Genomic DNA, 19254 nt, shown 5'->3' with positions numbered 1-19254 from the left:
AATATGACAGGCTACTGACAGTAATGAGCTGTTTGGGGTGAGTACTGGTTTTATTGTTGGGTGTTTTGGGCTGTGGTACTAGCATTTGTCTTGCAGTGGTGTACTGCTGAATGCACACATCTGTTTCAGTACAGGTAGAGACACCGCAGTATAGTGTGTCCGACTTGCCGTAGGTGGGCAGATAATTATCCTGGTACAGTACTTTACCTGTGTACTTTTACTCTGAGGGGTAGTGTGTGTTGGCTGGCAGCCCATGCTCTTTTTCAGAGACTTGTTTGAGTGTTTTCTACTGTTTATTGTTGTGCAATGATTTAATGCAGTGGTCTGAATTACTTTTTTGCAGAATTGAATTCAGTGTTAACCATATACTTTCTTGCTTGCGTATTGGCTCTCGTCACTTGAGTGAGACAACATGAAACATTCCAGGATTTTCTACTAGATTATATGAATCATACTTTTTGTCTCTAGCGATTCCTAGAATAAGCGATAACCTAGAACTCATCATGATAAGTGATGGGGCTTTTTTTGTATCTAATCTCTTGTGTTGTTTTTTTCTATAGCTAAAACTGGATTATGGAAGCTCCAGATTATTATGTAATTGTAGTCTGTGAAAAAGTTACCTTAAAAATGACTGAACTTAAGGTGCTATTGATCATTTGATTTATTGATCCTGCCATGTTTGATGTATCGGTATATGAGTTATTGCTGCCATATTGATTGTGTTTAAGGAGGCTAAACTAATGTCAACAAAAAGAGTCTTCTTTAATGTGGTGGTGCATACCATAGAAGTGTAATGTACTGTAACTACAAAAGCCTCCTCACACATTTACAGTAAATTACAGCATCACTCCATCTAGCAAATCACTTTACAATTTACATCCACTCTCAACCATAGATCTTCCCTCATAGGTCATCATCACATTGCTCTCCCACTGCAACACTCCATTTCCAGACAGGTTGGAGTGTATTTGATAGGTGTATTAGAGAAATAGAGGAGGTTTCAGCTGCGTAACCCCCACCATTACTGGACAATGCTTTATTGGCCTTAAAAAGCTTCCTAATGCTGGAAGACATCTGGGTCTGATGGCCACTGACCAACGACATAGTGACCCTAATCACTGGTTTTCAAACCACATAATCATCTCCTAAATCCCTCCCCTCAATCTTTAATGTCCACCGGTCATTTAGTGCCTGGCAAGGGACAGTGTGGCAAGGCAAAGTAATAAATAGCGACAGTACAGTCTCTCACATCTGGAATGGAAATGAAATGAGGTCTCCCAGTTAGATTTCTATTTGTCATTTCTCCCTTTGGAGACATCCATCCTCCCTCCACCGTCTTAGATAATTATAGAGCACCACTCAACTCTGCTGCAAATGAGGTCACATTGGTTGAAAACTCAATTAGTTCCAAAGATAAGACAGTTTAGACAACTTTTATGATGAGGCGGCTGTTTGAAAAAAATACAATCTTGTATTGAGCAGTGAAGGCTCAATTGTAGTTGTGATGCCAGATAAGGTTTTCTTAGAAATACCACTGAAGGACACAAGGATGCCAGATAATAATGTGGCTAGAGATGTAGAAAAGCTAGTAGAGAGAAAGCGACTCTGTGGGTTGGTGAGAGACCAAGCTATACGATGCTGCATAAGTACATCACAACAGTAATGAGTGTCCACAAATCGCTTTCCGTGGAACAGCAGGTTCTACACGAGTTCCAGATAGGTCTCCATGTGTCTGGATAACTCAGGAGCACTGTGGAAGAATCCTAGCTAATTAGCAGAACATTCCCCAATGGTGGCTAGAATCCTTATTGTCTCTGTGTCCGATTTGCTTGATTTAGCTGTCCAACTTGTTTGAATTTGCATAATTTGCTAGTTCATTTTTACACGTTTCTGCACGTTGCTTCTCTTTCTCTCTCTCTCTCTCTCTCTCTCTCTCTCTCTCTCTCTCTCTCTCTCTCTCTTTCTCTCTGTTCTGTTTGTGTCATATTATTTGTGTTTGTGGCCAGTTAGTCTGTTTCCAGGAAATTCTCCACTTCATTATAATTGATGTCTCACCACTCATCCTCACCTGCGCCTCATGACACTCACCTGGACTCCCATCACCTCCTTGATTCTCTTCTCTACATCTGTCAGTCTCCTTTGGTTCTTCCCTCGGGTGTTATTGACTCTGTTTCATGTCGGTGTGTTTCGTGTTTATTGTTTTGTTTATTTATGAAAACACTCACTCCCTGAACTTGCTTCCCGACACTCAGCACACTCGTTACATTTATACTGTATGTACTCACATGATCTGTATTGGATGATGTGTTCATTGGGAGCATGTGTTTTAATTCCCATAAACAATTCCATCTGTATTAATGCAATGTTGTTCATCAGTTCTAATTTGCTAATGCATACACACCGTTCCTGTTTAAACCAGCTGTCCGCTGCCCTGTGTGTGTGTGCGCGTGTGGTATGTGTGTGTGTGTTGTTTTCATCATCAGCTGTTGCTTTTACATCTGTGTCACAATTGCTGTAATGAACCGTATGTTTTATATCTTCAATTAGCAAAGAATTAGTTCTCTGATTAAATAACACCATACCGCTGTTCTCTTGGTTACGTTATTAAAGACAGACAAGACGATGGCTTTGATCAGTGTGATTGTCTACATGATGAGAAGATGATAATCCTTCACCTCAAATCATTCTCCCTCTGAGAATCCCACAGTTCCTAGAGATGCTCAGAAAAGCTATTGTTCTGCTCCTCAGATAGATAGGCAGGCAGGCAGATAGATAGAGAGATGACAGCAAGAGAGAGAACAAGAGAGGGAGAAAGGGAGAGAAAAGTGATAGAGTAATATATTGCTGACTCCCACACCTTTGCTGTCGCTGTGTTGGTATCTCAAGCTGCAGCAGAGTGAATCCACACTGTAGCAAATGACGCCACTGCACAGAGGGCTGCCTCACTGACTGGCTCTATAGACATCTCTCTCCCTCTTTCTCGCTATCCAACCTTCACTTCTCTTCTTTATCCATGGACTACAGCGACTAAATGGAAACGTAGCGACTTTTTAGAAGAAGTGCGTTTGTTTTGTTTCTCGTCAATCTATGGATTTCTAAGTATGTTTTATAATGATTCTCTTTCACCAAGTCAACAGTGATATGTATTCAGCTGCGTGAATTTTCTTGTCCAACCTGGATGCTTGTTTCTCAGTTCTAGCTCTGACTTTTTCCTCTGCATCTCAGATCAGGGCTTTGGTATGAGTGGTGTGGTTTTGGGCACCAGAGTTGATACAGACTACTGAGGTATCTAGTAATACCTTCTGATTCCCGGAGATCTCCAGAGATCTACATAATCTCTCTCTTCATCATCTCTGATTCCTCTGGGCAGAGGTGACAGACTGTTGAAGGGTGACTGCTGAGGTCTACCTGGTGGTAGCCCCTTGGATCCAGGGGGAACTCCACCCATCCACCTCTCCACCCTCCCCCTACTTTCTCTTCCTCTTTACATGCTGGTCCCTCTCTCACCATGTTCACCAGGATCTTCATCCCCAAGAAGCACCGGCAGCGGTTTGACGAGGCCGTTTCCCAGAGCCTGATCCAGAGGATCTGTCGCAGTAAGAGCATCAGCGAGCCGGGCCCACAGGGCCGTCTGAGACGTAGCCGCAGCGAGGACCACCCCGACCGCCACTACGGCTCCAAACGGGCCAGCTCAGTACCCCGGGACCCCGGGGAGGACAGAGGGGGAAAGGAGAGAGGAGAGAGGGGGTACAGGAAGTCTATGTCGGGCATACCTGTGCATCAATCAGGAGCCAATCAGAGGTTAGTATACAGTATGGTGTATTTAGCTGTGACTCCCACTCACCTGAGAGAGAGAAGATTTAGAATATGCTGTTTGTGTGGTTGGAGTTGGAAATAATGGACATTAATTGGACTTAAAATTACTACTGAAGTACATTTAAAAAATAAGTGTTCCAACCCTCTGGGTAATATCTGGGTAATTCTCTAAATGTTTAAATGTGATGTTTGTTGATAGATGATTTGGAAGCACCTGTTGATTAGGGAACCGTCTCTGTTAACCATTGAGTCTGTTTACTCACCTGATATTATAACGCCACACAATGATTATATCTTTCAGGGTCCAACCGATAATAACATGGAGGAATTAAGATTATGACTCAGAAAGTCAGTACCATACAGCAGGCTCAGCTCAAGCCATACAGTAGCTCACTCCATTCCAGTTTTACAGATATACTTTGCAGTAGACTCAAGTCCGTGTTTTACCAACAGCCCCTCCCCTCCCCAAGGCCTATATCCTAATGAGCAGCATGTGGGAATATGTCCTGTGTAATCATCTATCATTATTTATGGTAAACTTCCTTTTGAGGGGTAGGTTTCAAGTCAATATGGAATAGTGAATAGAGCAATATTGAAATCTCCAGTGATGATAGGTTACTTGATTGATTGTTAATTGAATCATCAACATCATGTTTTTAGCTCCTCTTCTGTGCTGCTTCTTGGGTTATGGAATGGTACTGATGTAGTATATAAAGTACAAATGGTAGATGAGGGGAGAGATGAGATCTGTTTTCTTCACCTTTTCTAACCCACCAGTTTATTATCCCCAGTGCTTTGCAGTGCTGAGCCTACCCTCTGTGTCTCTGTACGTATAGCACAGTACAGTACTCTAAAAACCCATTTGAATAGTTTTCATCTGTCCCGTCTTACATAACAAGCATAAAGACAATCAAATAATGGATTTTACCCGTTTCCTCTCCTCTCCTTCTTCTGCTTTATGGAACTCCTGTTTATATCATATGATGTTGCCTTGAGTAGTTTCCATGGCAACCGTGATATCTCCATCCCAGTCTTTGATGGTAATGCTTCTTTCTGGGAGCCAGGGAACAGAGGCATCACTGTCTGAGCTGGAAATTATACCTGTTATGTGGTATTCCTACTGGACACACTAGCTGCTGTTTATTTTTTACTCATTCACATTCCTTTATTGTTCAAGTTACATAACAGACAGCGTGATGTGGGCATGATAATATGAAATCCCTGTAGAATTGTTATTTACTGTTGAGAATGCTCGGCTATTCTAAACACCCAGTAGTACTTGATAAATACAGTTGAAAGCTGTTGAAAGCCCATTGATAAAACATCAGTACACAACAAAGGTAGTAATGTAGTTCCTGAAATATTACAACTATAATGTTACAACCATATCTTTTACTACTTCTACTGTAAAAATGTACACAAATGTATGTTCTGACAGAAGATAATACACACTTTGTAATGTTCCCTCAGCCTCCATGCTCCCCCTAGGACAGTAAGGGTTTACAGAGGGAAGAAGAGTTTTGGGTTCACCCTGAGGGGGCATGCCCCTGTCTGTATCGACTCTGTCATCCCAGGTAAGTTATGATGCACTGCTGATTACACTTCTCTATGTGGTGCGCTGGGTGGATGAGGTTCTATGTTTTGTGTTGGGTAACACTGTATTGTACTGGGCTGGTATCAGGTGGGTGGTGTTGGCTGTTGGGGATGCTGTAGTCAGTAGTGGGTGTTATGTGTTTGGGATGCTGTGATCATTATTTTATGTATTTATTTATTTATTTAACCTTTATTTAACTAGGCAAGTCATTGGGATGCTGGGAAAGTGGGGTGCTGTGATCAGTAGTGGAGGTTGTTAGGTGTTGGGGATGCTGTGGTCAGTAGTGGAGGTTGTTAGGTGTTTGGGATGCTGTGGTCAGTAGTGGAGGTTGTTAGGTGTTTGGGATGCTGTGGTCAGTAGTGGAGGTTGTTAGGTGTTTGGGATGCTGTGGTCAGTAGTGGAGGTTGTTAGGTGTTTGGGATGCTGTGTCAGTAGTGGAGGTTGTTAGGTGTTTGGGATGCTGTGGTCAGTAGTGGAGGTTGTTAGGTGTTTGGGATGCTGTGGTCAGTAGTGGAGGTTGTTAGGTGTTTGGGATGCTGTGGTCAGTAGTGGAGGTTGTTAGGTGTTGGGGATGCTGTGTTTCAGTAGTGGAGGTTGTTAGGTGTTGGGGATGCTGTGGTCAGTAGTGGGGGTTGTTGTTGGGGTGATCTGGTCTAGAGGGGTGTTACCTGAATACACAGTATGTTTCAGGAGGTGGAGGCGTGTCTCTGAGTCAATAACTAATCAAATCAAATGTTATTTGTTACGTACACATTGTCCAACATCCACCCACTGTACAATAAGACAGACAGGACAGTCATGCTGGGCCATGCTTTTATTGTTGTATTAGTTTGATTAAGGGCCCTTTAAGGGGATGAGAGGAGGGTGAATACATGGATGGATGTGGATGTTGCTGTGTGCAGTGATGAAGATGTTCTGCTGTAGTTCTAAATGAAGAGGTTGGGGCAGCAGGTAGCCTAGTGGTTAAGAGTGTTGGGCTGAAACCGAAAGGTAGCTGGTTCAAATCTCCAAGCCAACTAGTTGAGAAATCTGTTGATATGCCCTTGAGCAAGTTACTTAACTCCAATTGCTCTGGATAAGAGTGTCTGCTAAATTACTAAAATGTAAAATGTTGTACCAGAGTATAATAATATGGGGTTTACCGGATGCTCATCTTTGTCAGGACTGAGGCGGGGGAGGAGTGTGTGTGTGTGTGTGTGTATGATGCCGACCACCCACTACAGATCTGAGCAGAGGCCAGCAGTAAGTTACTCACTGACTCAGGACAGCTGTATATGGAGATGCTGTGGGTGGATGAGATAAGATCGTGATGTACAGGCATCCATAAGAACACACTGTCTCGTGTCAGAGAGCCTGCATGGCCATGTGGTACTGTACACCTACTTAAGAATGATAAATAATAATATTATGCTAAATTGGTTCCTACCGGCATAAACCAATACATCAGGCAACACATGGTGCATAAAAACAACAACAGTCAAATACCACGTACTGATTTGGTTAATGAGGCTTTTATAAATGTTATGCTTTTGCGTATCATCTTGGATTGTTATGTGTCTTCCCTCCTTTTCTCTCTGACTCTCAACCCCTTGTCTCTCTTCAGACAGCCCTGCTGAAGACTGTGGTCTCAAACCAGGCGACCGCATCCTTTTCCTCAATGGGCTGGACATGAGGTACACAAACCTGTTATGTCTTTACTTTACCTTATGATGCACACAAGAGAGTGAGTCAAGCTGGGCTGGTGTGTTTCCTTGTGCACGCACATGCGTGGATGTGTGTGTGGAATGGCATTTGAGAAAATTCTTGTGGGAAGTCCTTTGACGCCCTTTAAACGGACTTATTTTCCCTTTTTATTCTGAACTTGAAGAAGTGTAGGAGTGCCCATTAGAACACAGCCTGGCTGGAATCACATTTGTTCAGGAGGGCTCTGTCAATATTTCACCGCCCATAGCACAATATCACCCACAGTATCACCCACAAATACCTCATTATACCACCATGTAAACTATGGGTCACATGGGTGAGTAGTCGAACACACTACTGAATACTGTAGATAGTAACTCTCTGTACCTTTCAGTGTCTGTAGGAGCTAGTCCAATGACAGCATCCTTGCACATTGATCTTATTACTGACAGTGACTGTGTGTGTGTGTGTGAGTCTTCAGGAACTGTTCCCATGAGAAGGTGGTGTCCATGCTGCAGGGCAGTGGTGCCATGCCAACCCTGGTGGTGGAAAGCGGCCCCTCTGGTTACTCCCTCCCTGACCAGGGGGACCAGGAGGACACTTCCCCAAGCGTGGCCCCTTCAGTGGCCCCAAGGTCCCGCTCCCCGGTCCCCCTCAGCTCTCTACAGTGGGTGGCTGAGATCCTCCCCCCCAGCATCAGGGTCCATGGACGCACCTTTAGCCAGCAGCTGGATCACCTGCTCACCGTGCAGGAGAGATACACCATCTGCAAGGCCCTGGAGACCTTCTTCCAACACAGGTGGGGGGGTGGGGTATTAGAGGATGGAGAGGAAGTAGGAGAGAGAGAGAAGGAAGTAGGAGAGAGAGAGAGAGAGAGAGAGAGAGAGAGAGAGAGAGAGAGAGAGAGAGAGGGAGAGAGAGAGAGAGGTATTTTATCTCCTTTCAAATGTCAGGAATGATGTTTTATTCATTTGAAATGGCTCACACATTAATAGTAAATATTACATACATTTTATGTTTACCTACCCTAAAGGAGAGTTACAGAAAGTTCCCTACCAAATAACATCCTACCCCTCAATAATCTGTTTGAATCCTAATATGGTTCATTACATCTTATTACATGCACTAAATGTAAATTATATAATATATACATTATATAATGGTAAACTTGTCTAATCTAAAGCAATACATGTTATTTTACAGAGTACAGAATCAAAGAGTCACCAAGACAAATTCCCTATCAACGTTACTGAATAGCAATAAACCTTTTCGAAAGTAGGATTTTCTTTTGATACTTTTATTTTGGCATGTTTGAGAAAGTGAACTTGCACACGTTAACAAGCTACCAGGTGCATGGGAAAAAGTATTCTTAATGATAAAAAGAAGAAAAACTCCAGCACACTGGTAGGAGTTGAGTTGTACCTCCCTGATGAAACATTGGTTAAAATATCTATTCAATTCATGGAAGAATGAATATTACCAGTGTGCCTGAGATTTTTATTTATTTTTATTTTAGCATGTTTTAAAATACTTTTTGTAGCAACAAAAAGGTCAGATTTCGATTTTTTTTTTGTCTGTGCTATTCAGAAGTATCTAAAATAGTGACTTTTTCATTGTATATGTTCAGGAACGTGGACACCCTGATTGTTGATGTGTTCCCGGTGTTGGACACTCCAGCCAAGCAGGTGATCTGGCAGTTCATCTACCAGCTGCTGACCTACGAGGAGCAGGAACACTGTCAGAGCAAGATCTCACGCTTCCTGGGCTTCAAGACCGCAGGTGGGTTAGCCATTAGCAACATCTCTCTGCCTGCTTGGTTGGGTCTGTTGTGTGTGAGTGATTTGAGTTAGATGTGGGGTCTCTGTCTGGTTATGCTCTCACCAGGTTAGATTTGATATAATGTTTTGTCTTTCATAGTGGAAGATTGCTTTGCATCTTTACAGGCAAAGGCCTTGCAGAGGCAAAAACGTAGACAACTAGAAGTTACAATGAAAATAGCTGACAACTAGAGAATATATTTATTGTTCAGTGGGAGTTGGGTGGGATGTTCTTAGATATTTCCTCCTGTCATTCTAATTCATTTGAATTCGTCTCTCTCTTTCTCTCTGTGTGTGTGTGTGTGTGTGTGTGTGTGTGTGTGTGTGTGTGTGTGTGTGTGTGTGTGTGTGTGTGCGTGTGTGTGTGTGTGTGTGTGTGTGTGTGTGTGTGCGTGTGTGTGTGTGTGTGTGTGTGTGTGTGTGTGTGTGTGCGTGTGTGTGTGTGTGTGTGTGTGTGTGTGTGTGTATGCAGCAGCAGCAGAGCCTGAGCCAGAGCAAGGTGCAGGACATGAGCACCACAGGAGGAGCAGCTCAGTGCGTGTGTCAGGTACCTCCTACAGAAGCACCGTACGGGAGAGGAGCTCTGACGACTGCATCATCGGAACACACCTGGGGATGGGTACGAATGTGATCAGCTCAACAACTATTTGTCCTTATCCTTGATTGGAAGGCTTTCCTCTCAACTAGCCACTCCAGGGCTGAGGGTTGACTTGCTGCTTCTAACAGAGAACATCTATCCAAGCCAAGTATTGCATTAAGCCCATCTTAACTCTCATAGGGCCAAATCCTAACTTGAGAAATGCCTACAGTAACTTGGAATTTAGCATAAACCTCACATTGACGCCAATGGGAGATTTGTGCAGAAATTCAAGTTACAGGTGTACTGTGTAGTGTACAGTAAATCTCAAGTTAGGATCCAGCCCATAGCTCAAAATGCACTAGGCCTCTGTCGCTTCTCCATGCTGTTAAGGACATTATGACGCTTCCTGCTGTCTCCTGCTGTCTCCCCTCCTCTCTGGGCTTGAGAGGAGGTGGATCCTCATGACTGTTTGTCCCTTCATGTGGACGCAGGGATTCATGTGGATGCACCAGGGAGTGGGACACCTGGAGAGAGACAGTGTGGAGACGGCACCTCCTTCCCAGAGTCCCCTGACCTGAATCACGTGGGTATAAAACTACAACACAATGGTCAGCCATGCAGAGCAAGCGGTGCTAATGATGAGCCGTCTGTTTATAAAGAGAAATACTTACAGGGCTCCGCTGTACTGCAATGCTTTTACCAGTGCTTTGGGAAACACTTTATCTGGACGTCTGCTCACGAACTGTCTGTAAATAGTATTACATAGTTACAGTATGTTCACATTTTTTTAAAAAAGACAAATATGACGCATGTTGTTTAGGATTTTTACTCAAGGTTAATAATGGTTAACAAACGATCTAGTAATGATTCATAAAGAGTTTATAAGCAGACCTTGTGATAAAGAGTTCCTAGTGCTTTGTGCTAACGGCCTGCTCACACCCCCTACGACCCCTAGATGTCAGGAGTGTACACAGAGCTGGAAAGTGTGTACACAGGGAAGAATGCCATGCAACAGAGTCACAGTCGTTGCTCTCCACTGACCCTACCAGACTTTGAGGAGCTGGGACAGACTGACGCCAATGGCCAGTCTCCTGCTCGCTCCTCCCTCAGTCAAGGTAGCACAGGTAACACAGACACACACACACACCCACACACATCGTTGACATGGCAACCACTTGAAGCCAATGGTCAGTATATCATAAAGGTTACAACAACATCACCATTAACGTTGTCACTCATGCTCGCTTTAAGGATGACAAATGAGATCATTTAAGATGGAACCCATCTGGTTTAAGAGACTTCTTTAGAGTAAATTGAACAAACAGTTGCCACGTGGGTCAAGTTTTATTTAAACCAAATAAAACGCAGAGTCACAAAGTCCTTTGTTAGATATCTTTGAAATAATGCAGCGTTTCTTCTCCCCCCCACAGGGAACCGTAAATCAGGATTGTCTCTGACATGGAAGGAGCCTCTGCCCGACCCTCTGTATGAGTTCTATCATGAGGGAACCACCCCGTCTCCCGGCAGCGTTGACTCCAACCCTTACGTGAGCCTGGAGAGCCCCCCTCCGTCTCCCCAGCACTCTGATGACCCCACCAGCCCCCTGTCCAGACGCAGGAAGCTCTTCACCTTCTCCAGACCCCCCCGGAGCAGGGACACGGACAAGTTCCTGGACGCTCTGAGCGAACAGCTGGGACACCGTGTCACTCTGGTGGATAACTTCCTCCCTGGAGAGAACGATTATGAGGAGGTGAGAGACAGAGACAGTAGATGAAGAGATAGTCACTGTGAGGAGGTGAGATACAGAGACAGTAGATGAAGAGATAGTCACTGTGAGGAGGTGAGAGACAGAGACAGTAGATGAAGAGATAGTCACTGTGAGGAGGTGAGAGACAGAGACAGTAGATGAAGAGATAGTCACTGTGAGGAGGTGAGATACAGAGACAGTAGATGAAGAGATAGTCACTGTGAGGAGGTGAGAGAGCCAGAGAGTCACAATTAGACGATATGAGCTCTAAGAGAATTGGTTTGAAATGTTAATGATACCAGATCAAATTCGCCAACAGGCCGTCTGTGCCCACAGTAGTGTCATTGAGTTATTTAAGTATCTACAGTGTAGTAAATCCAATGATTATGAATAAGATACAGACGGTACAGTATGTGAAGTTGTTTTTGTGTCGACAGATACTGTATTTATGGAGTTGGTTTCCATTGTTTCTGAAGAAAAGCGGTGCATATGAATAGGAAATGATTAGATACATTATTAGTCGTACAATAAAGGTTGTTTATAAGGTGTGTGCAGACTATTCAGGATGTATACAGTGATAAAATGACCATCAGATTATACAGTATGTGTGCATCTGATTGTAAGGTTTCTGAAAACTGTATACGGTTATAATATGTAAATCAGATGACATGGGTGTGTCTAATTATAAAGAATGAGAATGATCATTATCTGCTGTGTCCAGATGAGTTTCCAGGATGAGCAGGAAGTGAGCTACCTCCCCCGCCAGCTGAGCAGTGCCAGCAGTGAGGACATCAGCAGCAACGATGACGCCACCTCCCTCACCTACTCCTCCGGGTCAGAACACATCCCCATTCCCCCGCCCCCCCCAGAGCGCCCCGCCGCCCCCACCCTTCCCCACCCCCCCTACCCCCGCCACCATTCGGCTTCTCCGACCCCCTCCCCATTACCTCGGTCCTCTCTCGCTTTTCCCCCGAACACATCCCCCGGGCGCGCATGTCCTTCCAGCCGCAGCACCCCATCATCCCCCCTCCCCCGCCCCCTCCACGGACCTTCACGTACAACAGGCCGACCCTACACAAGTTGCTGCCGACCAGGGATGAACTACAGGGCCGTTTCCACCACCAAGCACCCCAGATGACTCTCCCCCTGGCCCCTTGCTACTCTCCCCAGCCCTCTCGCCCCAGGAACCTGCCCCGCCAGGCCAGCCAGCCTCAGCCCCTGACCCAACCCATCCTGTGTCCCCAGCCCTCCCCTCAGCCCAACAGGCAAAGCCAGCTCGCCCTCCAGAGACACCACCAGCTTCACCACCAGCCCTACCAGCCCAGGCTGAGCCACCAGCCCTACCAGCCCCAGCTGAGCCACAGCCTGCCCCCCCAGACCCCACACCTGTCTCAGCCCCAGAGTCACCCTCTCCAGCCCCCTCACCTGTCCCAGTCTCAGAGTCACCCCCCCCAGCCCCCTCACCTGTCCCAGCCCCAGAGTCACCCCCCCCAGGCCCCTCACCTGTCCCAGCCCCAGAGTCACCTTCCCCAGCCCCTTCTCTCAAAGACCTACGAGACCCCTGTCTCAGTGTCAGAGCTCCAGAAACACAAGGTGCCCCCACCGCCCCCTCCACCACTTCCGCCCCCGTGCGACCCGCCTCCACTGCCCAATTCCAGTCCCTGTGCTGGGGACACCAACCACATGAGTGTCAAGAGGCTACGCTGGGAGCAGGTAGAGAACTCTGAGGGGACCATCTGGGGACAGGTACGTGTGGAGTATATTATATTAACCCTGAACCTGGAATAATACTGTTTGTTGTTGTTTTGTTCAGACATGTATTGACAGATACTTTGTCTGCTTTAGCTTGGAGAGGACCCTGACTATGACAAACTGAGTGACATGGTGAAGTACCTCGATCTAGAGCTGCACTTTGGTACCCAACAGAGTTCCAGTAAGTTCTTTATTATGACCTCTTCTCCTCAAACATCTCATCTCGGGGGTGTCATATCATATCATGTATTCATATCACTGTATTACCAGTTAAACCACCTCTATGATGCAACTTTTTAATATTGTCCTTCTACCGTCATTGTCTCTGATTTGATATGTATTTATTTTAACATGGAGTCCCACTGAAGGTCTCTTTTGCAAGGGAGCCATGCATATATAATGCAATATAATGATTTTATATCATCGCTGTGTACATCACATTCATTAATTTTTTGTGTTTCATTGTGTAAGTGTATTCCTGATATTCCATGTTGTTGCCTTCACAGTTCACCAAGTTGTCCCATGGTCTACTAAGCTCCTCCATTCACCTGCTCATCAAATCCATTATCCATATGGCACCACCTCCCATCCCATCTCTCCTCTCTTCTCTCATTACCCATCCATCTTTAGTGCCTGTTAGCGTTTCCACCTCTGGTGCCTGGAGAGCAGCATCCTTACACTGTGAATAAATGTGTCAGTCTCTCTTCCAGAGCCAGCCTTCCTGCCCGAGAGCTTCAAAAAGAAAGATGTGGTGGAGATTCTGTCTTATAAGAAGGCCTACAACGCCTGTGAGTATGACCATGCCGTAGCCCCCAGGGATCTGAACCTTTCTCTCAATGATCTGAACATACCCTCTATGGCCACGTGGCTCAAACACAGGTTCTCTGATTTCTACAGAAGCAGTTGAATGGTATTGTTATTGTTGTTGTTTTTCATCAATGAAGGACTGTGACTGTCAATGACTGTTTTGTAGTGTGTTTTCTGTGAACCCCAGGATGAGTATCAGTTGCTTTTGTAACAGATCCAAATGAAATACAAATAAATCTAGTCTCCTCCATCCCTCCATTCCATTCCTCCTCTCCTCAGCCATCCTGATCGCCCACCTGAAGCTGTCTCCTGGTGAGCTGCGTAAGGTGCTGATGACAATGACCACAGACAGGCTAGAGCCGGCCCACATCAAGCAGCTGCTGCTCTACGCCCCCGATGACCAGGAGGTCAAACAGTATCAACGCTTCGACCAGGACTCCGCCAAACTCAGCGACCCTGACCAGTTTGTCCTGCAGGTAACAGAGACACTGTTGTGTCAATGTTTCCCAAATGGTGGATCGGGACGTTGTTTATATTGGTCCAGTCAAATCAAATTAAATTGTATTTGTCACATACACGTGTTTAGCAGATGTTATTGCGGGTGTAGTGAAAATCTGTCTAGGCTGCGGCTAGACTGTTTAAAAATATATATTTCAGTATTTTACTGTATAATATAGTAGTAGTTTAACACAGTATTATGCTACTATACTAGCAATAGTAACAATATTTTTCAAGTTCATAATCTGTGTGCCCAGATGCTGATGGTCCCTGAGTATAAGACTCGTCTGCGGAGCCTCCATTTTAAGACGACCCTGCAGGAGAAGACAGAGGAGATGAAGGCTGGATACGAATGTATCTACAAGGCCTCAGTGGAACTCAGGAGCAGCAAGAAACTGGCCAAGATCCTCGAGGTAATACAACCACTGTAACTCGCTCCGTGGGAGATGAATACAGGAGCTTAATGGTTGAGAAATGGCAAACGACTGTTGATTTCATATTCTTTATGGTACCCTGCTGTCAAAATCTAAGGTTATTAAAGAACCAGGAGGATTTAAGACCAAAGACCCAAGATGATTCCGTTAAGAATTACAATTTTGGAGATTTGTCTGTCTATAAAATCATATAGGATAAGGTAATAAGAAACAGACTCGGAGGTATGCATAATGTTTTTATCGTGTTGTGTTACCTGTAAACTGTTTCTAAACCTCTGTTTCTGTTAACAGTTTGTGCTGGCAATGGGGAATTACCTGAATAATGGTCAACCCAAGACGAACAAAACCACTGGCTTTAAGATCAACTTTCTCACTGAGGTATGGATGTATGTTCATGCTCTTGCAGACTGTGCTTTAGCCTCATTTGCCTCTATAGCAGTGGTTCTCAAACTAATTCTCAGGGATCCCCAAATGTTTCACAATTTTGTTGTAGTCCTGAACTAAGTCACCTGATTCACCTAGTCAAGGGCTTGATGATTAGTTGACCATTTGAATCAGGTGTGCTAGCTGTGTAATAGTTTGAATACGTGGAATGACTAGAGGTCCCTGAGGAGAGGTTTGAGAACCCTTGCGCTATAGTATTTGTGTTGTCTTTGCTTTCTACTGCCAAATCCTATCTCACCTTAATTCTTACAGCTCAGCACCACTAAAACAGTGGATGGTAAATCCACCTTCCTCCACATTCTTGCCAAATCGCTATGCCAACACTTCCCAGAACTGCTGAACTTTGCCAGGGACCTCACAACCGTACCACTCGCAGCCAAAGGTACAGTAAGACGACACCACACAATGTTATTTTCCTGGCTCCAACCTTCAGCTGGACTCTGAGGTTCACTAGCAGAATGAACACATTCTATTTAGTACATTTACACAGTCCACAATATGTACTAAAAGTCATGTTCTTATCTTTTTCCTGATAATCCCCGGTCGTTTCCTGATAATCCCCGGTCGTTTCCTGATAACCTCCGGTCGTTTCCTGATAGTTCCTTTTCAACATTCCGATATGCCTTACAGCAGTCATCGCATAAGACTGAAACACTACAGAAATGACTTTATAATGAATGGCACTTGACACTTGAATTTGCAATGGATTTGTCTCATATGAGTCATACTGTATGGTTTTGTATTGAACTTCCTCTGCAGTGAATCAGCGAATCCTGACAGCTGAGCTGGGTGACCTCCACTCCACCATCCAGGACATCAGGACAGCGTGTCAGATGATCCCTGCCACGGCTGAGGACCACTTCGCTGCTGTCATGAGTGTATCCTTTTATCAACAACAACAATTCCCTTCACAACAGAACATTTCCCACACACACATAATCATGGTAGACAGTATAGTTAGTGTGTGCCACACAGTAACACACTGTAGTGATTAGTAGTAAGTAATTACACTGTAATTGTATATAATTACACCATACATAACAGTCATCAGGATGTTACTAGTCAGAATGTTTCACTGTGCTTCAAATGGTCTGACAGTTTGACAGTTTTATCCTTGACCCTGGAGATAAAGGGCTTCCTGGAGAACAGTCACCCAGCGGTTCAGTCTCTGGACTCTCTGCAGCTGAGAGCCATGGATGAGTTCACTAAGGTGGCTTCTTACTTCGGAGAGGACAGCAAAGCCACCTCCACTGAGGCCTTCTTCGCCATTTTCGCTGAGTTTACTTCCAAGTTTGAGGTGAGCCGGTAGCCATAGTGATGCCCTTGATAGGTCTCTGACCGTACAATTTGACAGCATTCAAGTGTGTCTGTGACTCATGCATGATTTTGATTGGTTCATGTTTTCCAGAAAGCACTGAATGAGACCCAGGCTACAGAGAACCCCTGTATCCCCAGAGTGGCCTCTCCCCTGGCCTGGTAGAGATGAGAGACTGGATAACCCCTCTGCTCTCCTCAACCAAAGTGCCAAGACAACACAAAGAAACAGTCACAGCTACTGGGACACAAACAACATGATCTTCAACACTGCGGAATGACCTATGGCCAGGAGTTCTTCCTGAACATGTCATCTGACCAGAAAGAACTCTGAGCCCTAGGGCCCACAGTTGTCCCTGGTAAGGTCAAGTGGTACAAGAAATTAGTAATGAAGATTAATATGTTTAGATAAGAGTATATATTTGATATTGGATTATATGAAATTGAAATTATATTGAAATTGTAAAGCATAGATGTATATGGAAATGACATTTTAGATGGCTGATAGTCAAACGTATATGAATGTTATCTAGAGCTGAGCACTATTTTCACAGATGGACTTGATCTGAAAAGTGCACAACACCAGAAACTCAAATTCCATTCACACACACTCACTGCCTCTTAGATTATGTGATGATAGAACGCAGTATTAACCTACCAAGAATCATTACATTGGCATGACAATAGTACTGTGAATTATTATTTTAAAAATTAGAAGCTTTCTGGTGTCAACGTACCTGCAGTCATCCTGACGTACCTGCAGTCATCCTAACGTACCTGCAGTCATCCTGGCGTTTGGCATTTCAAAAGTTCCACTCGGCAGGGGAAACAAAAAATAATGCCAGACTCCTGCGGGTTTTAAGTGTTTTATAGTATGATGAACCACATGAAATAAGAGGGTTAACCCACCGGGGCTAGTATATGGATAGCTGATAACAGAAAGACATCCATTCATTTTAGCATTGAGTGGTCTTGGCAGCTCTTACTGTCACTGTGGTTGTTATTGATGAACCGTCCATCTCTGCCATAAATTCACCTGAATTTGTATCTTGTTTTAGAACAAATGTTCACTTTTTTTCTGATGTTAATTTAAAGCTGTTTTGATGGTATTACTTTAATACTATACGTGTTTCTACTTTCCCTCCATAATTCCCTTTTACATTGGAATTTCAGTCAGAGCTGCCATCATGAAAATACAGATGTATTTATTTACAGACCTGTCGTACCAGGCAATTTGTCATCATGTTCAAGAAGACACTGCAACACATTTAAATATTGCCCCTGGTGCAGTACAGTGTTGACAACTGTCCGAAGCATTTGCATGTTTGTATAGGTGTTGTTTTGTGTTATATCTGGATTTGTTTACTTTTATTATATTCTGACAAATTGGGTCTGAAATGTAGGCCTATTATAACATTTGGTCGATTGAAGTTTATTGTTAATTTATTGAAATGTTCATTTTGTAAACGTGTGTTTTATATGTTTTCATTGATATTATTGGAGTACTTTGTATAGTTAAAAAAATATTGACTTTTTATGTTGGCCATGTGGTTGCTTCTGGATCAGTTGTATTTGGATCTGTAAAAAAAAAACCATGAATGCTTGACAAATAAATCTGCCTGATACCCTCGAGCTTCTTTGGCACTAATGACAATCATGGACCAAATAAAGTGGAAATTGTTTTGTGGTGAGGCTGTTGCCATAGTAACAGGAAAATGGCAGTAAATCCTTTGCCATCATCAAATCAAATCAAATTGTATTAGTCACATGCGCCGAACACAACAGGTGTAGACCTTAAGGTGAAATGCTTACTTACGAGCCCCTAACCAACAATGCAGTTTCAAAAAAGATGGACAAGCATAAGAGATAAAAGTAACAAGTAATTAAAGAGCAGCAGAAAAACAACAATAGCGAGACTATATACAGGGGGGTACCTGTATATGCAGGGGCACCGGTTAGTTAAGGTAGTATGTACATAGGTAGAGTTATTGAAGTGACTATGCATAGAGAACAACAACAGAGTAGCAGCGGTGTAAAGGGGGGGGGGGGCAATGCAAATAGTCTGGGTAGCCATTTGATTACAAGTTCAGGACTCTTATGACTTGGGGGTAGAAGCTGTTTAGAAGCCTCTTGGATCTAGACTTGCCGTGCGGTAGCAGACAAAACAGTCTATGACTAGGGTGGCTGGAGTCTTTGACAATTCTTAGGGCCTTCCTCCAACACCGCCTGGTAAAGAGGTTCTGGATGACAGGAAGCTTGGCCCCAGTGATGTACTGGGCCGCTCGCACTACCCTCTGTAGTGCCTTGCGGTCGGAGGCCGAGGAGTTGCCATACCAGGAAGTGATGCAACCAGGATGCTCTCGATGGTGCAGCTGTAGAACATTTTGAGGATCTGAGGACACATGCCAAATCTTTTCAGTCTCACGAGGGGGAATAGGTTTCGTTGTGCCATCTTCACGACTGTCTTGGTTTGCTTGGACTATGTTAGTTTGTTGGTGATGTGGACACCAAGGAACCTGAAGCTCTCAACCTGCTCCACTGCAGCCCCGTCGATGAGAATGGGGGCATGCTCTGTCCTCCTTTTCCTGTAGTCCACAATCATCTCCTTTGTCATGATCACGTTGAGGGACAGGTTGTTGTCCTGGCACCACAAGGCCAGGTCTCCGACCTCCTCTCTGTAAGCTGTCTCGTCGTTGTCAGTGATCAGGCCTACCAGTGCTGTGTCATTGGCAAATTTAATGATGGTATTGGAGTCGTGCCTGGCCGTG

General features: G+C 44.4%; 1 protein-coding gene across 1 annotated transcript; it reads left to right on the top strand.

The window, feature by feature from the left end:
- The first annotated feature begins 2927 nt into the window (after positions 1 to 2927).
- On the top strand, positions 2928 to 18118 carry grid2ipb (glutamate receptor, ionotropic, delta 2 (Grid2) interacting protein, b). Its single transcript, XM_036956012.1, has 17 exons — positions 2928 to 3801; positions 5287 to 5390; positions 7014 to 7083; positions 7575 to 7892; positions 8721 to 8872; positions 10921 to 11240; positions 11959 to 12086; positions 12119 to 12983; positions 13083 to 13170; positions 13700 to 13777; positions 14076 to 14272; positions 14552 to 14707; positions 15020 to 15106; positions 15425 to 15554; positions 15932 to 16050; positions 16305 to 16469; positions 16581 to 18118. The coding sequence occupies exons 1-17, from the start codon at positions 3509 to 3511 to the stop codon at positions 16650 to 16652; spliced, it is 3342 nt and encodes a 1113-aa protein (XP_036811907.1). The 5' UTR covers positions 2928 to 3508; the 3' UTR covers positions 16653 to 18118.
- Positions 18119 to 19254: the final 1136 nt, after the last annotated feature.

This window comes from Oncorhynchus mykiss, chromosome 20, assembly GCF_013265735.2.
Source record: "Oncorhynchus mykiss isolate Arlee chromosome 20, USDA_OmykA_1.1, whole genome shotgun sequence".
In the NCBI taxonomy this organism is placed as follows: Eukaryota; Metazoa; Chordata; class Actinopteri; order Salmoniformes; family Salmonidae; genus Oncorhynchus; species Oncorhynchus mykiss.
The sequence above is the reverse complement of the archived record's forward strand: the minus strand, read 5'-3'. Positions and strand labels throughout refer to the sequence as shown.